The 22,602-nt window shown below is 41.0% G+C and overlaps 1 protein-coding gene across 3 annotated transcripts; it reads right to left on the bottom strand.

The window, feature by feature from the left end:
• Window positions 1-14,463: 14,463 nt before the first annotated feature.
• Window positions 14,464-21,746, bottom strand: NXT2 (nuclear transport factor 2 like export factor 2). 3 transcript variants are annotated; one of them, XM_082608950.1, is made up of 5 exons: window positions 21,603-21,746; window positions 20,569-20,653; window positions 19,509-19,595; window positions 17,765-17,909; window positions 14,464-16,870 (listed from the first exon to the last, which is right to left on the bottom strand). In XM_082608950.1, exons 1-5 carry the CDS (start codon window positions 21,698-21,700, stop codon window positions 16,689-16,691), a joined length of 597 nt encoding a protein of 198 aa, XP_082465076.1. In that variant the 5' UTR covers window positions 21,701-21,746; the 3' UTR covers window positions 14,464-16,688. The 3 variants fall into 3 exon arrangements, with proteins under 3 accessions (XP_082465076.1, XP_082465077.1, XP_082465078.1); XM_082608951.1 differs by lacking the exon at window positions 21,603-21,746 and adding an exon at window positions 20,776-20,935; XM_082608952.1 differs by lacking the exons at window positions 20,569-20,653; window positions 21,603-21,746 and adding an exon at window positions 20,321-20,516.
• Window positions 21,747-22,602: the final 856 nt, after the last annotated feature.

The raw sequence follows: 22,602 nt of genomic DNA, 5'->3' as shown, positions 1-22,602 counted from the left end.
TCACCTTGCAACTTCAGTCTTTCTCCATAAGGCTAGTGGGACTACAGGTGAAGATGCTTCCTCCAGACCAATTAAATCAGAACCTTCGAGAAGGGGCCTGCCACTGACATATTTTAAAAGCTCTATGGATGATACTAATGTGCAGCCAGGGTTGAGAACTACTGATGCAGTGAAATGGTGGAAAGTTTGTGCCAAGGTGAACTATTATAGAGTGAGTCTCAAATAGCTATTATATTTTGGTTATTTTATGAATAGTATCTGGCTCATGGTCACTTAGAAGACCAGACAGGGTTAGGTCTTGTAGTCTGGGTGCAGAGTTTCCCATACCTAGCATAAATTGTGTGGAGCCTGGAGTTCCTGAAGATCAGAGGAGAAGGCAAAGATGGGGAGTATGGGACACAGGGAGGTGGGGCATCAGTGAAGTGGTGGGTACTGATGTATTCAGACCCAGCAGGTCTGATTTTAATACACGAGTTCATTGGAAACAACTCTTATCTCTTTCAGGTATGGACTAGGTATGGTTTAGCAACTGACGAGGGGCAGTATCTTCTAGTCTCTTCACTCCTGCCAAGGGTGCTAAAGCAACCATCACATAGAAAGCAGAACATACCAGGGGAAAGTCTCTGACAAATCTCATCAAAGGCTACGTGGAGAAAGGAGCCCAGGAACAAAGTTGAGAGAATTATAAATGTGAAGATTCCTGTATTGTGCTAAGGACTTAAAAGAGGTTGAAAGGGAAGCAAAGCACTAAGAGGAAAAATTAGTTTGTCATAAGTGAGATATGCGATGTGTGAAAAGATAGTAGCCCTGGACAACATCCCAGATCATTTGATGTTTTAGGGAACATTCTAGGATGATGACCATCATACATCAGAAAGATATTAGAGAACTTTTAATTAATGCTTTATATCTGTATGTATTAATTAAGGATCTCAGCCTCTAGCTATAATGGAACATTTTGTTGCAGAACAACACATGAGAAGAACTTGGAAAAGCCATCTATTTGAAGACATAAAGAGATGCCAGAAAGGCAGAACTTGAGAATCTGAGATCTTGGAGAGAAGGAGACCACAGGGAGGTAAGCCACTGCTTTAACTCTTAGGGAGTTTGTTGACTCAGTGCAGGCAAGAAATTTAGAATCTGGACTGAGGTGTAGCACACCTTAGCCTGTCACTCAGTGTTTTTTTGACTCAAGATATTTGCCAAATTCCTGAGCTGCAGAGGCCAAGAAGCTAAGGAATTAAGTAGAAAACCACTGAAATATAGACTGGAGTTTTCAGAAGTTCCATGATACTGAATTGGAAACCATTTAAATTCAGTACTTGCCAAGGATGGAGAGCCATAGTAGACCCTTCAAGCTCTAAGTTACTAAAGGGCTACACCATACAAATGAGAGGGAAACAGGGGAAGACTGAACCTTGCAAACACTGAGACTCAGCCTCAAGTCAGCTTAGTGCCTGATTGAGTTAACATGAGTTCTGTCCTCCCACAGTGACTATTAGAGGAGAGGGTGACCCTCTCTAGAGAAAGATAGCATAATTATGTATATAACTTTTCATATACAATTTCCAGGATTTGAATAAGAAATCAGCAGGTATACTGAGAAACAGGACCAAAAGGAAAAAAAAGACAATAGAAACAGACTCAGTGACCCAGACATGGGAGTTGTCTGACATGGACTTTGAAATAAGCGTGATTACTATGTCTGAGAAGACAGGTGACAATGTGGAGAGCATCACCAGAGAACTAGGATCCACAAAGAAGAATCACATGGCTATTCTAGAACTAAAAAATACAGTATATAAAAACAAGGAATCAGTTGATGGGTTAATAGCAGATTGGACGCAGAGGAGATGAATGAACTTGAGGATCGGATCAGTTGAAATACTCAGGTTGAAATTTGGAAAGCAGAATAAAAATGATTGAAAAATATAGAACATGGTGAAGAAGTGGAACACACGTGTAGTTGAAGTCCCAGGAGGGGGTGAGGGGAGAGGAACTGATGCAAAAGCAATATTTGAAGAGATAATGATTGAGAATTTTCCAAAACTGTTTAAAGATATAAAACCACAGACTCAAGAGCACTACAAACACCAAGTATACATAGAAAGCCACACTTAGATACATCATATTCAAATTTCTGAAAACTAAACTAAAGAGAAAATCTTAAAACCAGCCAGAGGGGGGAAAGAAGACATCATGTTCAAAGGAGCAATAAGTTATTAACTGACTTCTCAACAGAAATAATGAAAGCCAGAAGACAAAGTACTGGCTGTAGTACTGAAAGAAAATAACTGCCAATCTTGACTTCTATACATGGTAAAAATATATTCAAAAATGAAGGCAAAATGAAGACTTTTCCAAACAAACAAAACCTGAGAGAACTTGTTGCAAGCAGAGCCACAATAAAAGAAATAAAAGCCATTCTTTGGTAGAAGCAAAATGATCCCAAATGAAACCATAGGAATACAGGAAGGAATGAATAGCAGTGGAAAGGATAAATCTAAATAAACAGCAACTTATCAAACAATAAAAATAATATCTTATAGAATTCAAAATAATATGTAGAAATAATTTAAGTACATGTTGACAATAACAAAGTCAGAGGAATGGGAAACGGAGGTAAAATGTTCTAATACCCAGCTTCCATCTCATAATCTAAGATGGCTCCTCCAGCTCTTACCATCATATCCATATGTTCCTTCCCTTTAAAGGTATTTCTCAGAAGCTTACAGTATCACCTCTGCTTTTACTCCAGTCACATGACCTCAATTTAGCTGCAAGGGAAGTTGGGAAATGTAGTTTTCAGCTGGGAAGCCAAGTACCTAGCTAAAACTTGAGGTTTCTATTATTTAAAGAAGTGAAAAGTATATATTGGGGATCAACTATCAATTTCTGCCACGTTACACTGGGATCTGTGTACAATTGATTTGCAGAGGCGTAAAGATTTCAGGTTGTAGGCAGACTGCAAGCAAGCATGTATGATGCCAGTGGACCAACTAGTCAATGACTATTTTAGACTTTTTCGGATTCTAATATGCCCATTATATTACACACAGATACTATCTTGGAAAGACTATGATAACAGTGTTAGCCAGGAATTAATCCTAAACTGACCATTGTTCCATTGGATGGGGATGGAGGATTGGCACAGAGATCAGTGGGTAGTGTTAGAGCAATAGTCAGTAGGTAGGAGGAAAAGAAGGAGCCTTGCTGGTGGGGAAGATATGCATTTACTCCTCAGACATAGGAGTTCTTCTTGTGGGAATGAGAAGAACTATCACTAATGGATGGTCCATTTGTAGGGTACTATACTGTCCCTTAGATGGATAATAGAAGTAGATATTATAGCCTGAGAAAGAAAGCCCCAGAATGCTGAGGGAAGTGTTTTGGGGGATGGAGAAATGCTAGAACTCATTAAGGGGTTGCTGTTTGAACCAAAATGATCAAGAATATCCAAGAAAAAGTTGACAAGTAGACTGGATGCAATCAGTGGAAAATGTTGCTCACCAAGGAGCCCATTCAGGAGGGATCCAGAGGATCCTAGGCAACACGCTGCTGGAATCCCTACTCCTCATACTAGCAAGAGAGATGACACCAGCTTCACTCACTATTTCTTTACATTCAGGGGGAAGCCCAAATTGCTTTGTTTCAGAAGTAACTAGATGTGAGATGAGGGCCTCACGTGTAGGCAGCTACCTTGGAAGGTAGGTTCTAAGTTGCAGATTGCGATGGCCCTGGCAGTCCAACATAACACCAGGAGCCAGAAAAAGCACTCTGACACATCCCTCTTCTGAGTCAAGGAGAACAGGGCCATTTACTTGCTTAAATGGAGAAGAGAAATAAGGAAAACAGGGAGAAAATAAAAATATAAGTTCCTATCTCAAAAAAATTTATCCTTCTACAGAGCTTAAAGAGGGAGGTATAAATGGAACTGACCACCCTAAACACAAGAGACAACTTCAGGATGAAATGAGAGGGAAGGAGGTTAAAAAATGAAGACAAGTGGGAAATAAAGAGGAGGAACTTCTAGGGGCCATGTGCTGTGAACATGGTGCTGGCCAGAAGGCAGCTTAATGAAAGCACCAAAGTAAAGTATCTCATCATCCTCTGGGATCTGAGGGTATTCAAGCCTCTGAGAAAGATCTTCACAGTCATGAACTGAGCACTCTGGCAGGAGTGTTGTTATGGAGTGCAACAGTAGAGTTACATGAGTAAACACATATGTAACCACAAAGTGATATTTCTTATCAAGAAAGAAACAGGGTGGTATGATCGTGAATACTTAGGGGGCATACTTTAGCCGGAGTGGTCAGTGAAGTCCTCTCTGAGGAGGTGCCAATTTTAGCTAAGCTCTGAACTTTGAGAAGTCAACCCATTCAGATTGCAGGCTGAAGGGTTTAGGAAGAGGGTGGAGAAAATGCAAAGGCCCTGAGGAAGGAATGAGCTTGGCATATTCAAGGAAGAGCAATAAGGCCAGCAGCTGTAGCAGAGTAAAAGGGAGAGTGGTAGGAGGATAATTACGGAAAGACAGGTAGGAGCCAGATCTTGCAGGGCCTTGCAGGCCATGGCAAAGAATTTGGATTTTATTATAAGTGCAACAGGAAGTCACCCCCCCACACCAATGGTTTTGTGGGGGAAGTAATATAATCTGATTTTCTGTTCCAGAAGATCACTCTGGCTGCTGTGTGTAGAATGGGCTCTAGTGAGGCAAGAGTAGAAGCAAGAATACCACTCTAGAAGATACTGAAACAGGTCAGGCAAGAGATAGTGGCAGGGTGGCTTGGTCTAGGGTGAAGGCTGTGGAAACTGAGTAAAGTACAGTTGATTTCCATTATTCATAATAGTTATGTTCTATAAAGTTGCTATGAACACTGCATTAATAAAGATTGAACTCTTGCTCCTAAAGGAAATGCAGGGTTAGGTTCCGGCAAGCCTTTGGTCATAACATTTTTGTCAACTGATGAATACATAACTTTGTGTGTGTTTTGTTTAAAGAGACCTTGTTTAACATATATTATATTATTGGTTCATTCACATTGAACTCATGGCCAACAGCACATGAGTTATAGCTCATGGCAGAACAAAGCTTACATAACACTGTATTTTCTCTGAAAGGCACATCACAGCCTTCTTGCACTTAGCAACACTAGAAAGCACTTCAGCGCTACACTTGGGGGCCAGTTCAAACAGAAATTATCAGCAAAAAGCACAAAAATGTGAAAATGTGGCACTAAAATAGACCATGCAAAGGACATTTGTCTACAGAATAAGAACTAAAAAAAGGAAGGCAGAGCATTGCCTTGTTTGACCTCAGCTGGGAATGTGCACATTGATTGAATTACATTTTCACCATTCTATGCCAGTATTTTAAAAAATATTTTATTTATTTTAGTTATTTATTTTTTTGGCTGTGTCGGATCTCAGTTGAGGCGTGCAGGATCTTTCCTTGTGGCACATGCTCTTCATTGTGGTGCGCGGGCTTCTCTCTAGTTGTGGCATGCGGGTTTTCTCTCTCTAGTTGTGGTGCATGGGTTCTGTAGTTTGTGGCACATGGGCTCTCTCGTTGAAGCACATGAGCTCAGTAGTTGTGGCGAGCGGGCTTAGTTGCCCTGTGGCATGTGGGATCTTAGCTCCTTGACCAGGGATCGAACCCGCGTCCCCTGCATTGGAAGGCAGGTTCTTTACTACTGGACCACCAGGGAAGTCCCCGTTCTATGCTAGTATTAAGTTGGGGGTTACAAATGCATTTTAGCAAGTATGCAAATCCACAAATATGAAACCTGTGAATAGTGAGGATCAGCTACATATGTTTTTGAGATACATTCTATAGAGCAGCGGTCCCCAACCTTTTTGGTTCCAGGGACTGGTTTTGTGGAAGACAATTTTTCCACATACCGGAGGCAGGGGATGGTTTTGGAATTATTCAAGCACATTACATCTATTGTGCACTTTATTTCTATTATTATTACATTGTAATATATAATGAAATAATTATACTACTCACCATAATGCAGAATCAGTGGGAGCCCTGAACTTGTTTTCCTGCAACTAGATGGTCCCATCTGGAGGTGATACGAGACAGTGAGACCTGAAGTGTGTTGCTTATGTCCAGTCTACTCTGTAAGATGCAGCTTAATCGTCACTTGCCACTCACTGATAGGGTTTTGATATGAATCTGCAAACAGTTGATTTATTATAGTCTCTGTGCAGTCAAACCTCTCTGCTAATGATAATCTGTACTTGCAGCCGCTCCCCAGTGCTAGCTAGCATCACTGCCTCAGCTCCACCTCAGATCATCAGGCATTAGATTCTCATAAGAAGTGTGCAACCTAGATCCCTCGCATGTGCAGTTCACAGTAGGGTTCGCGCTCCTATGAGAATCTAATGCCACCACTGATCTGACAGGAGGTGGAGCTTAGGTGGTAATGGGAGCGATGCGGAGTGGCTGTAAATACAGATGAAGCTTCGCTCACTCGCCCACTGCTGACCTCCTGCTGTGTGGCCCAGTTCCTAACGGGCCACGGACCGGTATTGGTCTGTGGCCCGGGGATTGGGGACACCTGTTATAGAGGGAAACTGACGGGACTTCATGGTGGATTGAATGTAGGAAGTGAGAGTGGTGTCAAGGTGGACTCCTAGGTTTCTGAATGAGCAACTAAGTCAACAGTGGTACCATGCACGGGGGAGAGGCAGGTTTGTTCAATTTTGAACATGATAAGTTAGATATGGTGATTATCCATCCAAGAAGGGATGCCAATCAGACAATTCAATATATGAGACTGGAGCTCAGAGGACAGGTGTAAGGGAAAGACAGGTACTTGGGAGTGGACCGCATATATTATGCTAATGAAACATCTGCCTTTCCTCTGTCCAGAGTTGTATTCCAAAGCTTTTCAGCATTGTTGGAGAATGAAGGAAAACTGGTGCCTTTGCTTCCTAATCATTTGGTTTCTAAACTAACTTCAGAAAAAAGTGGTGGTGGGTGAAGATAGCTCACTTCTCCCCAGGGCACAGATTGGCAGGAAGGTCCATTATGGGAATCATGAACTCAGTGTTTGCTGCCCACTTATGTCTTTGATCCTTACATGCATTCTCCTAAAATAGGAATACAAAAATAGATCTCTACCTTACAGCATATACCTAGTGAAAAAGGTTCAAAAAACTCAGATGAATCTAAACTTTATAAAAGCCCAAGGAAAACAGATATCCCCAAACCTATATAAGCACTTGAAGAAAATATGAGAGGCTACGTTTATAATTTGGGGGTAGGGAATACTGTCTTAAGCTTACTATGAACATCAGAAGTTAAAAAAGAAAAGAGTACCATGTTTGACCAGATAAAAAACAGAAAACGTCCACATGGCCAAAGGTATAAACAAAGTAAAAAGGTAAGTGACAGAAAGGAGAAAACATTTGTCAGGCATGTAACAAAGGGTTAATATCCATTTTCTCTAAAGAACTCTTATAAAAATCAACAAGAAAAAGAAAAAAAAACTTCAGTGGAAAAACAGGCAAAGGACACGAAGTGGCAGTTCACAGATCAAACACTATAAATTGTCATACTCACTAATGCTTAACCTTGACTGTTCATTTATTGAACAAATGTTTAGTGAGAAGCTACTACATGCCAAGCACTGTAATAGCTTCTGGAGATTCAGCAGTGAACAAAATATACAAAGTCTCTGCCTTATTGGAACTTACGTTCCAATGAGTGGAGTCAAAGAGTAAAAATTGAGATATATAATGTATCAGTGGTGAAAAATGCCCTGAAACAAAATTAAGTGGTGAAGGGTGATAGAGAGTGATGTGGGAAGTGCCTTTTTTAGAAAGGATGGTGTGATGGTTAATTTTATATGTCAACTTTACTAGGCCATGTGGTGCCCTTATATTTAGTCAAACATTATTCTGGGTGTGTATGTGAAGGTCTTTTGGATGAGATTAACATTTGAACTGGTAGACTAGTAGACCAAATTGCCCTCCCTAATGTAGGTGGGCATCATCCAATCAGTTGAAGGCCTGAATAAGACAAAAATGTTGAGTAAGAGGGAACTCCTCCTGCTTGACTGTTTGAGCTGGACATTGGTCTTCTCCTGCATTTGAACTCAAACTGAAATGTTGGCTCTTCTTGGGTCTTGGGCCTGCTGGCCTTTGGACTGGAACCTATACCATGAGCTCTTCTGGTTCTCAGACTTTCTGACTTGGACTGGAGCTATACCATTGGCTCTCCTGGGGCTCCAGCTTGCCTACTGCAGACCTTGGGACTTCTCGGCCTCCATAATTGTGTAAGCCAATTCCTTATGTTCTCTCGATAGATAAATAGATAAATGGATAGGTAGATAAATAGATGGATAGATAGATACTAACAATGCTATCTGGGCCATACACTCCCAATCCCCAGCCTTCCCCTCCCCATCCGCCATCTCCCTGCCTCTGTATTCTAGGCCTGGGCAGCCTAAGTATCTCTCCATCTCCTCTTCAACTCCAACCCTCACAAGGCCAAATGTGATTGGCCAGGACCCCAAGGCTTCTGCCCAAGTGGCTGTGGAGCCTCTCCCACAGGCTGGGTGTGGGGTTTTACAAAGAGTCCTCGTCTCCTTCTTTTTCCCCCTTGCCTGTGGAAGTTTCCATGGCAACGGTCAAGCAGGCTACTAGGATATCTGCCTGAGAAGCCACCAGACACTCACTCTCAAGATTGATCAGTGCTTCAATTCGGCAAAGGACAGGCAACAAAACTCCCTGGGTCAGTTTGGGTTCTCTAAGAAGCAGATGCTGAGAGGGTGTTAGGAATAAGAGAGGTTTATTGGGGGTTAACACTTGTGAAAGATAAAGAGGGAGGAAACAGCGTTGGGCAGGGTAGTCTCCAGACATTGATAGGTATCTGACCCTCGTGAGAGGAAAGAAGGAAAAAAGCAGAGTTGGGCAGGCCTGTGATGTGGATCTGAAAGTCTTGGCCAATCTAGGGGAGAGCTGCAGAGGAAAGATAGTTCATTAGAGAAGTTCTGCAAAGGGTTGAAATGGCCAGGCTTGAGCATCCTCGCTGTGTTCAGTCATTGGCTAGAGGCTGGCCCAGAAGAGCATGGCTTCAGCTCAAATACTGCAGCAGATCCTGCAGGCACTGCAGGTGGGGTCTGTCAGGTAACTGTCTTCCTCACAGCTGAAAGGCAAATTCTTTCTTTTTTTAAAAGATAAATTTATTAATTATTATTATTATTTTATTTTTGGCCACATTGGGTCTTCGTTGCTGCGCGTGGGCTTCCTCTAGTAGCAGCAAGCGGGGGCTACTCTTCATTGCGGTGCTCGGGCTTCTCATTGCGGTGACTTCTCTTGTTGCAGAGCACTGGCTCTAGGTGCGTGGGCTTCAGTAGTTGTGGCTCACAGGCTCTAGAGCGCAGGCTCAATAGTTGTGGCGCACAGGCTTAGTTGCTCCACGGTATGTGGGATCTTCCCGGACCAGGGCTCGAACCCACGTCCCCTGCATTGGCAGGTGGGTTCTAAACCACTGCGTCACCAGGGAAATCCCGGGGAATTCTTTCTTGAAGGGTGAATTGAGCCATGTCCCTAGCTGCCACAACCTCTAACCTTTTCTAACCACCAAGAAAACTGCCAGCATGGTCCTATCTAGGCAGATCAGCCTAGATAATTTGAGGCAACACCTTGTGACACTTCCAAGACAGGGTTTGCAACCTGGACTGGTTTCCTCTACCTTACAAGGAGTGGGGGTGAAAGGGGGTTCCATCTTGTACTGCTGTATTTTCCCCTCCAGATATTAGCCCAAGCTTCACCCTCAATTGAGATATATATAGTGAACATGCTTCTCCATGTTTACCTTTGGCTCTAGGAGCCTTCCATCCAGGGAGGTAAGGAATAAGATGTTGACAAGATATATGATGAGTGGGCCATATATACACCGAGTGCAAGGGCAGCTAAGTCTCCCTCAGGCTTGGCTCTAAGAATGTACAACATAGCAATTATAGCAATTGCTACCATTGGTGAAGTGCCTATAATTCTGATATCATGATGGTTAAGAATCATAAAGGCCTGGTTTTGAATCTGTCTTTGCCACTGAGTGGCCTTGGACAAGTGACTCTCTCTCCAAGCTTCAATTTCCTCATTTGTGAAATGGTCATGACAATAATACTTATCTCATAAGGCTAATTTGAGGTCAAATGAGATAATAATGCATGTGAGGTGCTCAGCACAGCCGGACACATGTAAGTGCTTAATGATGGTCAGCTATATTATTACTGTGTACCAAGCACAGTACAGCTGTATCTAATTCGGGTCTCACAATAACCTTGCAATGTAAGTATTATTATCTCCCTTTTATAGATGAGGAAGTGGAGGCTCTGGTGGAGGATTAGAAACTTGCTGAAGGATCACACAACTAGCAATTGGCAAGTCTGTAATTCACCTCCAGGTCTCTTTGACTCTAGAGTCCAGACCCATTTGCTCACACCAAACTACCTTCTAGAGTTTTCTTTGGCTACTGCCAAAGGGCCTCTGCAGTCTCATAAGCAGCATGGGGCAGAAATGGGGTTTGGGAGTGTTCTCAGCCCACTGACAACTAGGTGAGACAGCAGTAGTGGAATGAAAACCATTTATCACAGTGAATAGGAGTCAAAAACAACATATAATCAGTAAGTTATTTGGGTGCTTGTATGCTGGGCTAATTTATATTCCACGATAAATGACATATATGAGTTCGCCTTCTGCAAAGTATAGTTTGGGGGCACCAAAAGTCCCTCTGATCTTCAAATCAAACTCCTCCCATCCCTCACACACAAAATATATGTCTGAAGAGTCAAGATTAGTAAGCCATTCCTTTGAGTTATGGTATTGTTCCAGCTGCTTCCAGACAACATACAACCGCAAGACACAAAAGCCAAACATCTCCATGGTGAGTTTATGAGTTAACCAACTTAACTTGAAAGCGGAGGGTGGAGACTGCGAGAATGGTTCTTAGGGCAAGTAGTTTGGATGGGATGGGAAGGGGGATTTGAGGGGATGGCAGGATAGGGCCAGGGTTTGAAACTCCGGGGATCTTGGGAAGCATAACAATGTAGGGCCCCAGAAGGTTGGGAGAAAGGGGCACATGGAAGGAGGTCCCCCATTACTAGTTTTGCCACTGGTCTCCCAGGGATTTGTAAGTGTGTGTGTGTGTATGTGTGTGTGTATACACACACACATACATATGTATATATGTATATTTTAGCTGCAGTTCTTATTCTAAGATGTAAGGGCTTCCTTAACTGCCATGCAGTGATTATAAATTTCCTATCCAAGGGAGGCTAAATTTTCTGGTTTCTCTCTCCCACTTCCTCCCCTTTTATTTTCAGTTGTTTGGAAGGCAAAATTATCCAACTGCCCCTCCGCCTCCCCCCACCTAATTTCTCTTCTGGTCCCTTCTCCCAGGCTTGCCTTTTGCACAAGCCACATCCAGAGCCAATGAATGAGATTGGACCTGGACCACTGGGAATCCTGGGTGCCACTGATGGACAGATGAGCTTATTAGAGAAAACGTTCCCAAAGGCACTTTCAGAATTGACACAAAATGTTGGGGAAAAGAGCAGGCTGGCCACGTCAGGCAGCTCGGGGCTCCAAGGTGGACTGCAGCACCTGCACTTGGTAAATGTTGCAGACTCCTGTTGCTGATATCTTGCTCTTGAGTAAGAGAACTGGAATCAATAATGTTCAGGCCCATGTTTTTTCCCTTTGCAGAAAGATCTCTCAAAAATACATCTGTGAATTGCTATCCTTGTTTCTTTTTAAATGCCCTGAATCTCCTTTTACAGTTTTTTTTAAAGCCATCTCTATCTGTATCGATCTAATCTTAGGCTTTTTGTGGAGCTGGTTAAGTCCTGCAAAGTCAGTGGCAAGATTTAAAATGAGTGTCTGGTTGTGGACAGCAGTCCAGATCAATTGATTTTAACCTAAAAGAAACAGAATTTGGGGAGAGGGAGAAGCCAATAGCCAAGCAAAAGAAAAAAAAATAGAACCATTGTATTTGTGTAGCACTTAGCACTTTTCAAAATATTCTCCCATTTGTTGTCTAATTTGATCCTCACAACCTCCTGGTGGGCCAGATTGGGCAAATCTCCACTCAACAGCAGAAGACAGAGGCCCAGAGTGACTCACCTAGGGCCACAGAGCAACATCAGGGACACAACAGCCTTAGAATACAGGTCTCCTTTGGGACCGGGACCAGGATTTACACCTTAGAGCCCACCATAGCCTACTTTTTTTTTGGCCACTCTGTGCAGCTTGCTGAAGCTTAGTTCCCCGACCAGGGATTGAACCCACACCCTCGGCAGTGAAAGCTCGGAGTCCTAACCACTGGACCGCCAGGGGATTTCCAACTGGGAGGGTTGAATGCAGATGTTTGGGGTGTCCAAGGAGGGAGGGAAAGAGAAAAAACATATGAAATTCACTTAAAATAGGTTAAAATACAGTGCACGTGGTAGGAAACCATGTTCAAAAATGGTTCTGCTGGAATGCATTCTCAGTTCTCTGTTTGCACATCTGAAACAGGGCAGCCTCCTTCCTGTTTCAACTTCATTGTCACACATCCTATTCCCAGATTCTGCCTAAAGACTAGCCTAAAGAGTTGCTTTCTTAGCTTTGAACTTCGGGTACAAGATAAGGAATGGGAGGAAAACGGCTGCCCTTCATGGTCCTCCACAAATACAACATGCCTGAGAGGAAGTTTTTGATCTTTTCTAAGCCAAGGTGACATCACTGACACGACACTACTTTTTAGAAGCTGACTCTACCCGCCCCACCCACTAGAAAGTGATGGTGAAAATATTATGCTTCCTCTATTTTCATGCTTTCCAAACTGCTGGTACAATCTATTAGGAAATTGTAAAAATCAATTCAGCAGGCTATGAACAGCATTTTTAAAAATTAATAATATGAAGTAGAAAATGGTAGAAACACATTGCAAGTAGTAAGCATGAGTTTTATTTTTGATATATAATTTTTATTAGTTTGCTATATGTACATGTATTTGTATACTGGGTTGTGACATTTTACGCTTCCTACTGTGGGTTAGAGCAAAACTTTGAAAACCACTGATCTAGAGGGTATATATACTTCAACCCCAGATGTAGTCTGTATCCTAAGACCCTCCATCTGACACATTATTCCAACAATATTCTACAGTTCCTTTTTAGTGCTTCTCTAGGAAGCAAGACTGATGTATAGAGCCCCCTGATAGTCACCGAGCAATTTTTTGTATAGAAAGATGCATCTGACAAAGAAGGGCAAATATTTAATAGAATACAGCAGAGTTTTGTAGCAAGTGTTTTGATCAAATATTTTTATTGTAGAGACAACTGTTAAATAAAAAAGCTAAATATGCCCTACCATCTCCCCCTAAATATGTAAGATTATATTAAAGCACATCCATGCTTATCTTTTCTATCCTATATTAAATCAAATTATAACAAAAATCAGCAAATGAAGTCCCCTGTTAACAAATTTCCTACATTAGTAATTTTGGGCAAGTCAATCCAGCAACATTCCAGAATAAAAGAACTCACGGTACCTTCTTGGCTTTTATTTGACTTCTTGCTCCTTTCCCAAACACTGCATTTACCCTTTAACCTCATTGGGAGTATCTTTTTAGACACATTACATACATTACTAGGGAATTTCCAAAAACTAGGAAAATGCTGATTCCAATTCACCAAAGCACTTACATGCTTAAATAAGGTCTGCAGCTCTTCCAGCCTTATGAGCTAGACATGAAATGCAAATAACTTGGTGACAGAGTTTGTCATGAGTCATTAGCCTCTTAAGCTTACAGTCTTTTCCTTCCACGAATGCCTACAAATTTACATGGAAGTAGATTCCTAACCATTTTTATCTAGGCAAAATTCATTACTGTATTTCATCAATCTAAGATGCCATCAATTGTAAGACTCATCAGTATTTTACGAACCACTGGGAAAAGAAAAAAGGCCAATTAAAGTATGCTTTAGCATCAGTTTAAAACACACCAATTTCAGGGATATTAAATTGTGAAAAATACGTGCCTCATTGAAAGAGATGAAATACAGGAGCTGATTTTAAAGGCTGCTGCCTCTTCTCACTCCTCAAGTGTCTGCCGACATATTTTTAATGTAGAATTAAAGTTAATGGGACCATTTTTTTTTTCTGAAAATGAACTTTTGGTTTCACTGCCTTCTGGATATAATATTTTGGCTAGTTTTTCAAGGTTGAAATTTCCAACATTTTACCAAAAACGTCACTGTTACTTCAAACAGATGATCTCAGGAATGTGAATATTTGGTAGGAAAAGAGGAAGAACGAGGTAGACTAGAGAAAAGACAAAGTCCAAGTTGTCAACCATTGTTTTCAACATTCTAACTTAAAATTTTTAATAAAAACGTTATATTGTAAAAAGGAACAACCAACTGTTCTGGAGCCTTAAAAAAATCAAGAGACCTTAAACCAGGCTTGAGAAAACTCTTACAAGGCAAATTTTATTTTTTCAAGTTACAAAAATATGTCCATGTCAAAAATACAGTCTAGTCCATGTAAGAGTAGTTCCAGCCATTTAAAAGTTATACAGAATTTGGAAAAAGCAACTCATATACAAGTCTTAAAACACTGAATTTATGAACAGTATACAACCACTCATTTTAGTTATTGCTTGTTATATGCAACTTTTACTTGAAACTGTTCCTCTTAAGGGAAAGGGCAATATTTGGGCAATCTGATTATTTTTTCTAAAGCTGTGGTTTTAAAAAGCCAATCCAAAATTAGAATAAACTTACTTTGAGTAGAATATAATGTGTAAATTTTAGTCAGTACTACAAGAAGGTAGGAAGGTGTGGTCTAAATTTCAGTTCCATCCCCTTCTACTTAATTCTATTTTGCTAATATATCAGAAATGTAATGTGTAGTTTGCGACAAGAGTAAATGAATCACCAATTTTCAAATTAAATGACAAGAAACATTAACTTTGAGTTGCAATGTAGAAACAAAGCTGGCACACCTAGTGTAAAAACATGAAAACAATAAATTCAAGAATGGAGAAACATTTAAAGCTTAACCAAAAACCAAAGCTAGATTTCTCTTTAGATGTTGAGACATAAAATGAATGAACTGGTTCTTTTGAAGTTTATGGGCTTATGAAGATCTGCTGTTCTGTTTTCTCTAAAAAGACAAAGTGTTAGCCACATAACAGGAACATGTTTTATAACAGATCTATTTGCTCAATGCCATATGGAAGAACAAATCATGAGATTAAATAATTTTAAGTAGTAAAAAGACCATGCAGTTGACAGTGTAAACACAGAGAACAAATCACTCACTTTGGGGGTAGGCAGTACATAGGAGACTTTTGGCCTGAAGTTCACATGGAAGACTTAGAAGTTAAGGGTCCCAAAGAGGGAGTGATGGCTTTGTTTCCAACTTTTCTGTCGGACCCTGTTGCAGGGTCAGGCTTATTGCTGACATTTCACCCCCATAAGTTCTTGAATAAACGGAGACATATACTGTGAAAAGTATGAGGTGAACTGGAAAAATCTTTAAAAATAATTCTTAGAACAAAAGTGGCCTTCGTGACCATTTGGTTAGGGTACTTATTACTTTAATGACTTAAATCCTAAAATTAGGCTACATTTTTAGAATGTAGAGGTAGAAACAAGTACCAAAAGTGTACCGTTTGGCCACCCCGCCTTGCTTTTGGCCAACCTCGGATCTCTACACTTCTCACTTCTCATTCTCCCATTAGAACTCTTAGTACTACTACGATTTACTATCTAAAGTGACAGACCTGGAGCTGCCAAGAAAAAGCTTTCTTAAGAAGCAGCCGCATAGCACAGGGAGATTAGCTCGGTGCTTTGTGACCGCCTGGAGGGGTGGGATAGGGAGGGTGGGAGGGAGGGAGACGCAAGAGGGAAGGGATATGGGAACAGATGTACATGTATGAGTGATCCTCTTTGTTATAAAGCAGAAACTAATAAAAAATTAAAAAACAAACAAAAAAAAGAAGTTTTGCTTTTAAGCCACTGATTGTATCTAACACTCAGGTATCAATCGAGAACATTTTATACCTCTCTAGTAGATTAATTCACTTAAGAAAACATGCCAACATAAAAAAAAACACCTACATTACTTAACATAAAAAGACTACTGAACATCTCTACATGCCATTCTAGTATGTCAGAGTACTTATGTAAACCTAAATTAGTAATGTGTTCATTGAACTGATTTGAAAAAGCCTCATATTTAAACTGCATTACCAGTGTTTACCAAAAATAGGTACATGTTGTACTACAAAATTAGCCTAATAAAAAAAAAAACACTCCAGCTTCCTCGCAGAGAGTTACATTGTGCTGATATCCCATAGACAGTACTATAAAAGGATTTCATTTTTGCAATACACTGGGCTCACAGTGAGTATATTAGTACAGAGACCATGGGTTTAATGTTACTGTAAGAATGTCATTAGTGAAACGTATATAAGGCATGTAGAAAACTAACATTAAAGCTCTTAAGGGCAATGATCTAAACTGGCAGCTGCTAGAAAAGGTGCCGCTAGGAATAAAAAATATTAAAGAAATTTAGTTTCAGCACATATTAGTTTTTAATGCTTCCACAATGCAATGAACTACTTCTTATAAGTTTCTACTGCTGGAACTAATGGACCAAAAGAGAATGGACTTTTGCCCCCTTTAGCAACTAGCCCAATCTTGAAAACGGAAGCAGTCGCTTACAATCTTCCACACGGTATTGTTAGGAGTAGACTGAGCAGTCAGCAGGAAGTTCTGGTTGAAGTAGTGTTGTCTGTTTCCATCAAACTTCACAGTTCCACTGGTCACCACAAGAACTGTAGCCTGGGCCTGAGTAGCTTGCTCTTCACCCACACAAAAAAAGAGAAGAGGTTGGATTCTCTCTCTAAGTAAGCAGATTTTCAGGTTTAAACTACACTGCCTAAAATTTAACACTAAAAAAAGTTTCATCAACTTCCTTTACTTTGCACATTATCTTGAGCATGTGCACCCAAAGCCAGAAAACTCAATCATCATTTCAAAGATATTAACATTATTTTCAGTCCAGAAAGATTTTGGGTGCTCTAAAGTTTAAAAATAAAAAGCTTATATCTAGAATAGGACCATCTGGTTGCTGTATTTATAATTATTTCATTGGGTTTCTAAAAGAGTTTTGTCGTATTTCGCTTCTTAAGCTTTCTTTTCAAGAACCATAAAGGAAAAAAAAAATCACACTCAACTACTACTTAAGATGCTTAGGACCCCACCTAGAGGTTAATCTTATAAACTGCATCAATCTACTACCTTGAATCAAATTGTGTCTTGCCAAAAGTCATCCTTTCACATAACAGAGTGAATTTCTATGAAATTTTAATAGGTTGTGAGATAATAAAACACATTAATCAGAGATAAGGTATAATTTTTCTCTGGAGACATTTCAAGGTACAGAAGGCAACAATTTATTTAGGGAAAATAGTCGTTCCTCTCCATTAACAAAAATCATATTAAGGCTCAGTTTGTCACATGACTTTTACTAAGCCATAATCACTCAATCCACCAAAACCTACTAGTGGTCCTCTGGAGAGAGATACATCTAAAGGAAGACCAAAAGTTTGATTTGACAGCTAAATTCTTCATATTTAATTTGCTCAAAAAAGTAATTATTTCTACCACTGAAAGTCGCTAGCTGCTTTTGGTGTTAAAGTTCACTGCTCACTAAAGGAAAACAAAGGAAGTATCTTAAAAGACCATGATCTTACCATGAACTGGCTGGCAATCTAGCATATTGACCTGAAACTCACTAGAAGGCAATGAGTCAAAAAACTTAGTCAGGGCTTCCAGCCCTGTTACAACATTTCCATTCCATACTAAAGTGGCCTTGTCCAGATACAGCCTGTTTAGTGCCTAAAAAGAAAGAAAAAAGAAAAAAAGGGAAAGTTTTTTGTTTCTGGGTAAGTATTTTATAGAAATGGATTGAAAGGTTACAGGTAGTATCTAAACATTTTTATTGTTATTCCTCCATCTCTCCTTCCCTTGCCCCCTCTCATGGGAAGACAGTGTCAACAAGGTATGTGCCTTATAACGTTGGCCTTAAATAGACATTATCCTGCTTTTAATAAACTAGGCAGCTAGCTAAATACTTTTTTTTTCATATTTCACTTTAGCCACACTGAGAAAACTGTGTATCAAACTGGAAGATAGTTTTTTTTTAAAGTTTTGCTCTCTGTATTAAAATAAATTAAATGATCACACGTTTCAAGCTCATGCAGCCCCGAACCAGTTTTAATCTCCCTCCCTTTTCTAATCCTGTGAATTAACAAACTTGTCAATCAGGCCCTACCTGTACACTTCAATCCTAGTGTTTATATACATGTGAGTTATTTAATGTTTGAACCATTTCATGTTGTATGTGTTAGGAAGCATTCGTTTCTCTTACCACTATGGAAATAGCATATTTAGTTCAAAAGAATCAGGAGTACTTGCTAAAGCAGTGTCTTTGATAAGTCAAGTAAGTTAAAGCTCAAATAAGGCAGAATTCAAGAGTTAACTTTTTAGTCCCAGGAGTCAGTCACAAGAATTTAGTGTGTCACAGGACACATTTGCTTAGCTCTAAAATTTAACTTTGATTAAAGGGCCAACACACATCTGGACTCTGGAAATGAACTATGTTTCCTTTTTTTTTGGGGGGGGGCTACTTTGTCTTTGAAGGCACCAAGGCACAATAAACGTCCATTGTTACATCACTTGCCCCTGTCCCTTGTCATCAAACGTCAGTATCAAGAACTTTTTAATCTTCTGCCTTAACAAAATAGTTTTTAGAGATACTAACTTCTGTGCCTACAGCGTAGACAAAGTTCTCTAAAACACAGTCCTATTCTGATAAGAGACCTAGGCAAGGCTCTCGAGCACATACTGAAATAGTTACTTAGAAGATATGGCTCAGGGATAAATCACAATGAAAAAAAGCTGATGAAGCCAGAACTTGCTCTGCTGAAGACTAAAAGTATCCAAGCCATGCAGATTCTGTTTGTGAGTGCCAGCTACAGCTGTGAGCTTTAATTGAAAATTATCAATTAATATATGAATTTAAAGGGGCAAATCAGGGAACAGTCCCTGTAATGCAGACCCCCTTCACTAGCATTAATACTATTTGAACCATATTGTTATACAAGGAAAGGAACAAAATGTAACATATTTAAGTAAATATACGTTGGGTCCCATGATAAGTGCAGTAGTTAAATTAATTCCCATTTACCACCCTAAAAAAAAATGAGGTTAAGAGAGGTTAGCAACTTGCCCAAGGTCACAGAGCTTGGCAAACACAAAGCTGGGGTATGATTCCAGAGTCCACACTTCCATAATGCCATACCAACCCTTCCTTAAGCAATGTGCTTTTAAAGAACACAGCTATCACTTATGCAAGTCAGATGAATGGCTGGATCAGAAAAAAAAAAGAAAGAAAGAACTGGTATTTAATAAAGAGTAGTAGTCTATAACACTCACCTGTCTTCTCTTGTCCATTGTCTCATAGTAAATATTGACAAATTCCTCAGCAGTTTTGCATGCCTGATCTACATAAGTTTTAAAATCCTACAAGAAAAATTTCATTAAAGTGTACATTACCACCCCTCCAATCCCTCACAAACACAAAATCACCAACAAAAGCTGATGATTTATTTCAATCACTTTGTAGCTCCATACACAGTCCACATTTTTCCACATAAATTTGAACATTTTTAACGTTAGGGCTCAAGTTTCCAATTTTCATTCTTTTTAAGGAGGTAACTTTAGGACATATTCATCCTTGATTAGTCAATTTCACTTTTTTTCTTACTTTAAATATAAATTTATAATCTTTGCTTGGCAACTGGTACTTTAGGCTTCCAGTATTTTACAAAACATTTACCTTAATAAAAATTATGCGGTCTGAACCTTAAAAAAAAAAAAGAGACACGGGGCGGGGGGCGGGCGCGGATTGCCACTGAATAAATTAGGAAACAAGCGAGAAGTTATTCAAAAGTAGTTGAATGGGAAAAAAAATAGAATAAGTTCAATGAACTTGTTTGAAAAGCTAGGTACTTAGGAAACGTCCTCACATTACGTAAAAATTCACCGGCGTTTGTACAGGATTTTAAAACCGAAGCAAATAAATGCTGTTGCGGTTTTCTCCTTCAGGAAGATTAAGTACTTTCTTCCCCAGCCATTTACTAGCCCAGCCTATTATTTGAATGAAGAACTAGTTTCGTTTCTGTCTCAGGCAACTGAAAGTTATTTAGATCGAGAAAAGATTAGATTACAAGCCATAAGCAACAGACCCCAACATTCCGGACTCTCGCTAGTTCCCATCTCAGGGTCCTTTCCAGGATCGGAAAAGCGACTTCACGGCCCTGGAGGTGGGGGGTCGGGGGACAGTGGGGGCTGCAGAGAGCGGGCCCCGCCCCCGGCGCCTGGCGGGCCGGACCCTGATTCGCCGCTTGGCCACGTGACCAGCAGCCAGCCCGCCCCAGAACCCCTCCCCTCAGCCGCCCGCGCCCGGGCACCCTGCCGCGGCCGGGGCACTCACCATGGGCGTGGCCATTGGGTAATTGAAAGCAGCGTGTTCCCCCGGGGACGGATTCTCAGCGTCCTGTCCTGTACAGCTCTGTTGGCTGCGGGATGATCAAATACTTAGGAAGACAGAGAAACCCGCCAAACCCACAGAATTCTCTGCCCGCCCATTCTCTCCCGGAAGCAACTCGGTCCGCTGTTAAAAGCACCCCGATGTACCAACCTTAAGTTCAATTCTCTTCAGTTCCGACCCTACCCTCCCGTCCGCTTTAGGTATTCACTCGTTTGATACTTATTAACTTAGTTTGGAAGAAAAAAACACTCTGCTTTTGTAGCTGGACAATTTAAACAAAGTATCCATTTCTCCAACGTGCCCAAGGACAGCAAAAAAAGACCTATTTAAGGCGTCCAATGGGGAGACTTCTTTGCTCCAGGAGGTGGGGCCAGGGCTAGGTGAACACCAGCGAGGAACGCTAGGAGACCTGCCTGACCTGTAGCTAACAGGGAAAAAGGGTGGAGCTTGAGGAAAAGCGTGCAACCTTACTGCGCATGCCTGGTAGACAAAGGGCTTAGAGTTCTGGAACCTTCTGGAAAAATCAATCTTCACCGAATTAAACCCCAGCATCTCAGTCGTAGTCCTAAAATCATTCGCAATTTTGATTTGGCACTATTCTGTGGAAAAGGTTCGTTTAGTTCTATTCTGAAAGGTCTTGCAGACCTCAAATGAAGATTAGTCTCTAGGGCTATTCACCACCTTCCTCAACGCACCCTCTAAAAATATTTAAAATTTTACCGAGTGGTGACCGCAAGCAAGATACTTTTCTAAGCATTTGAACCCCATATTCACTTCTTACAATAACGCTATGAGGTAATCATCTCTGTTATATAGTTAAGACACAGAATGATTAAGTAACCTGCTTAGGGTCACAAACTGGGATTCAAGCTCAAGCAGTTTAACTACCACTACAACCGGACTCGACTCCCCAACGTCCTTCAAAACGGCTCATCTCAAAGTCCCCAACAAATCTGATATCTCGATACTCCTACTACCTGTGGCTGGTGTGTGGCTGCTCACAATTAGGACCATCACCACTTTGTTGGTGTTCTCTTCTGGCTTCTTGAGACAAGTCACTCCTCGATCGTTTCATACCTGAATCTGAATTTTCTGCAGCGGCCTCTCCTCCCGTTTCCCCTGGCTCTAGGCAGCAGCTTCCCAGCATGCCCTGCGCCTTGCTCTGAGCCCCGTTTACTGCGTCACTTCCGGTGGTGTCTTCCGCTTGAAACCTGACTCCTCTGAGGTGGTCTCACTCGCTACTTGTTTGCTACTGAGTCTCAATGCATCGCCGGCACCGCCCTCCACATCTTCTCTGGCCTCCAATTCTAAGTGTTGAATTACCCTAAGCATGTACACCGGAATGCACTACAGGCTTCTCAAACTCGGGGAGTCCAAAATTTAAACGCATTATTTCCTCTGCACTTCCAATCTTCTGTAATCTTTCAGTCATCTATGCTAGAATTCTTGGAATATTTTTTGGTGTCCCCCACCCCCCATCATCATAATTCATTCCTTCATTCAACAAAATATTTATTGAACGCATACTATGGGCCAGGCATTGTGCAAGGTTCTGGATATACAGTGGTGAGCAAAATAGACATGATCTATACCCTCATGAATCTCACGATGTAATTGGGTGTCATAGACAATAAACAAAACAGTGAATTACAGAGGAGTTCCAAGTAACTTGCCCAATTCTGCCCATTCTTTTTTTTTTTTTTTTTTTTTTGCGGTATGTGGGCCTCTCACTGCTGTGGCCTCTCCCATTGCGGAGCACAGGCTCTGGACGCGCAGGCTCAGCGGCCATGGCTCACGGGCCCAGCCTCTCCGTGGCATGTGGGATCCTCCCGGACCAGGGCACGAACCCGTGTCCCCTGCATCGGCAGGCGGACTCTCAACCACTGCGCCACCAGGGAAGCCCTCTGCCCATTCTTTAAAGAAATTCTCTCTCTCTCACTCCCCTCTTTCTCTCTCTCCTCTATACACAAACTTTGA

The sequence above is a fragment of the Mesoplodon mirus genome (assembly GCF_964341445.2).
Source record: "Mesoplodon mirus genome assembly, chromosome: X".
NCBI classification, from domain to species: Eukaryota; Metazoa; Chordata; class Mammalia; order Artiodactyla; family Ziphiidae; genus Mesoplodon; species Mesoplodon mirus.
The sequence above is the reverse complement of the archived record's forward strand: the minus strand, read 5'-3'. Positions and strand labels throughout refer to the sequence as shown.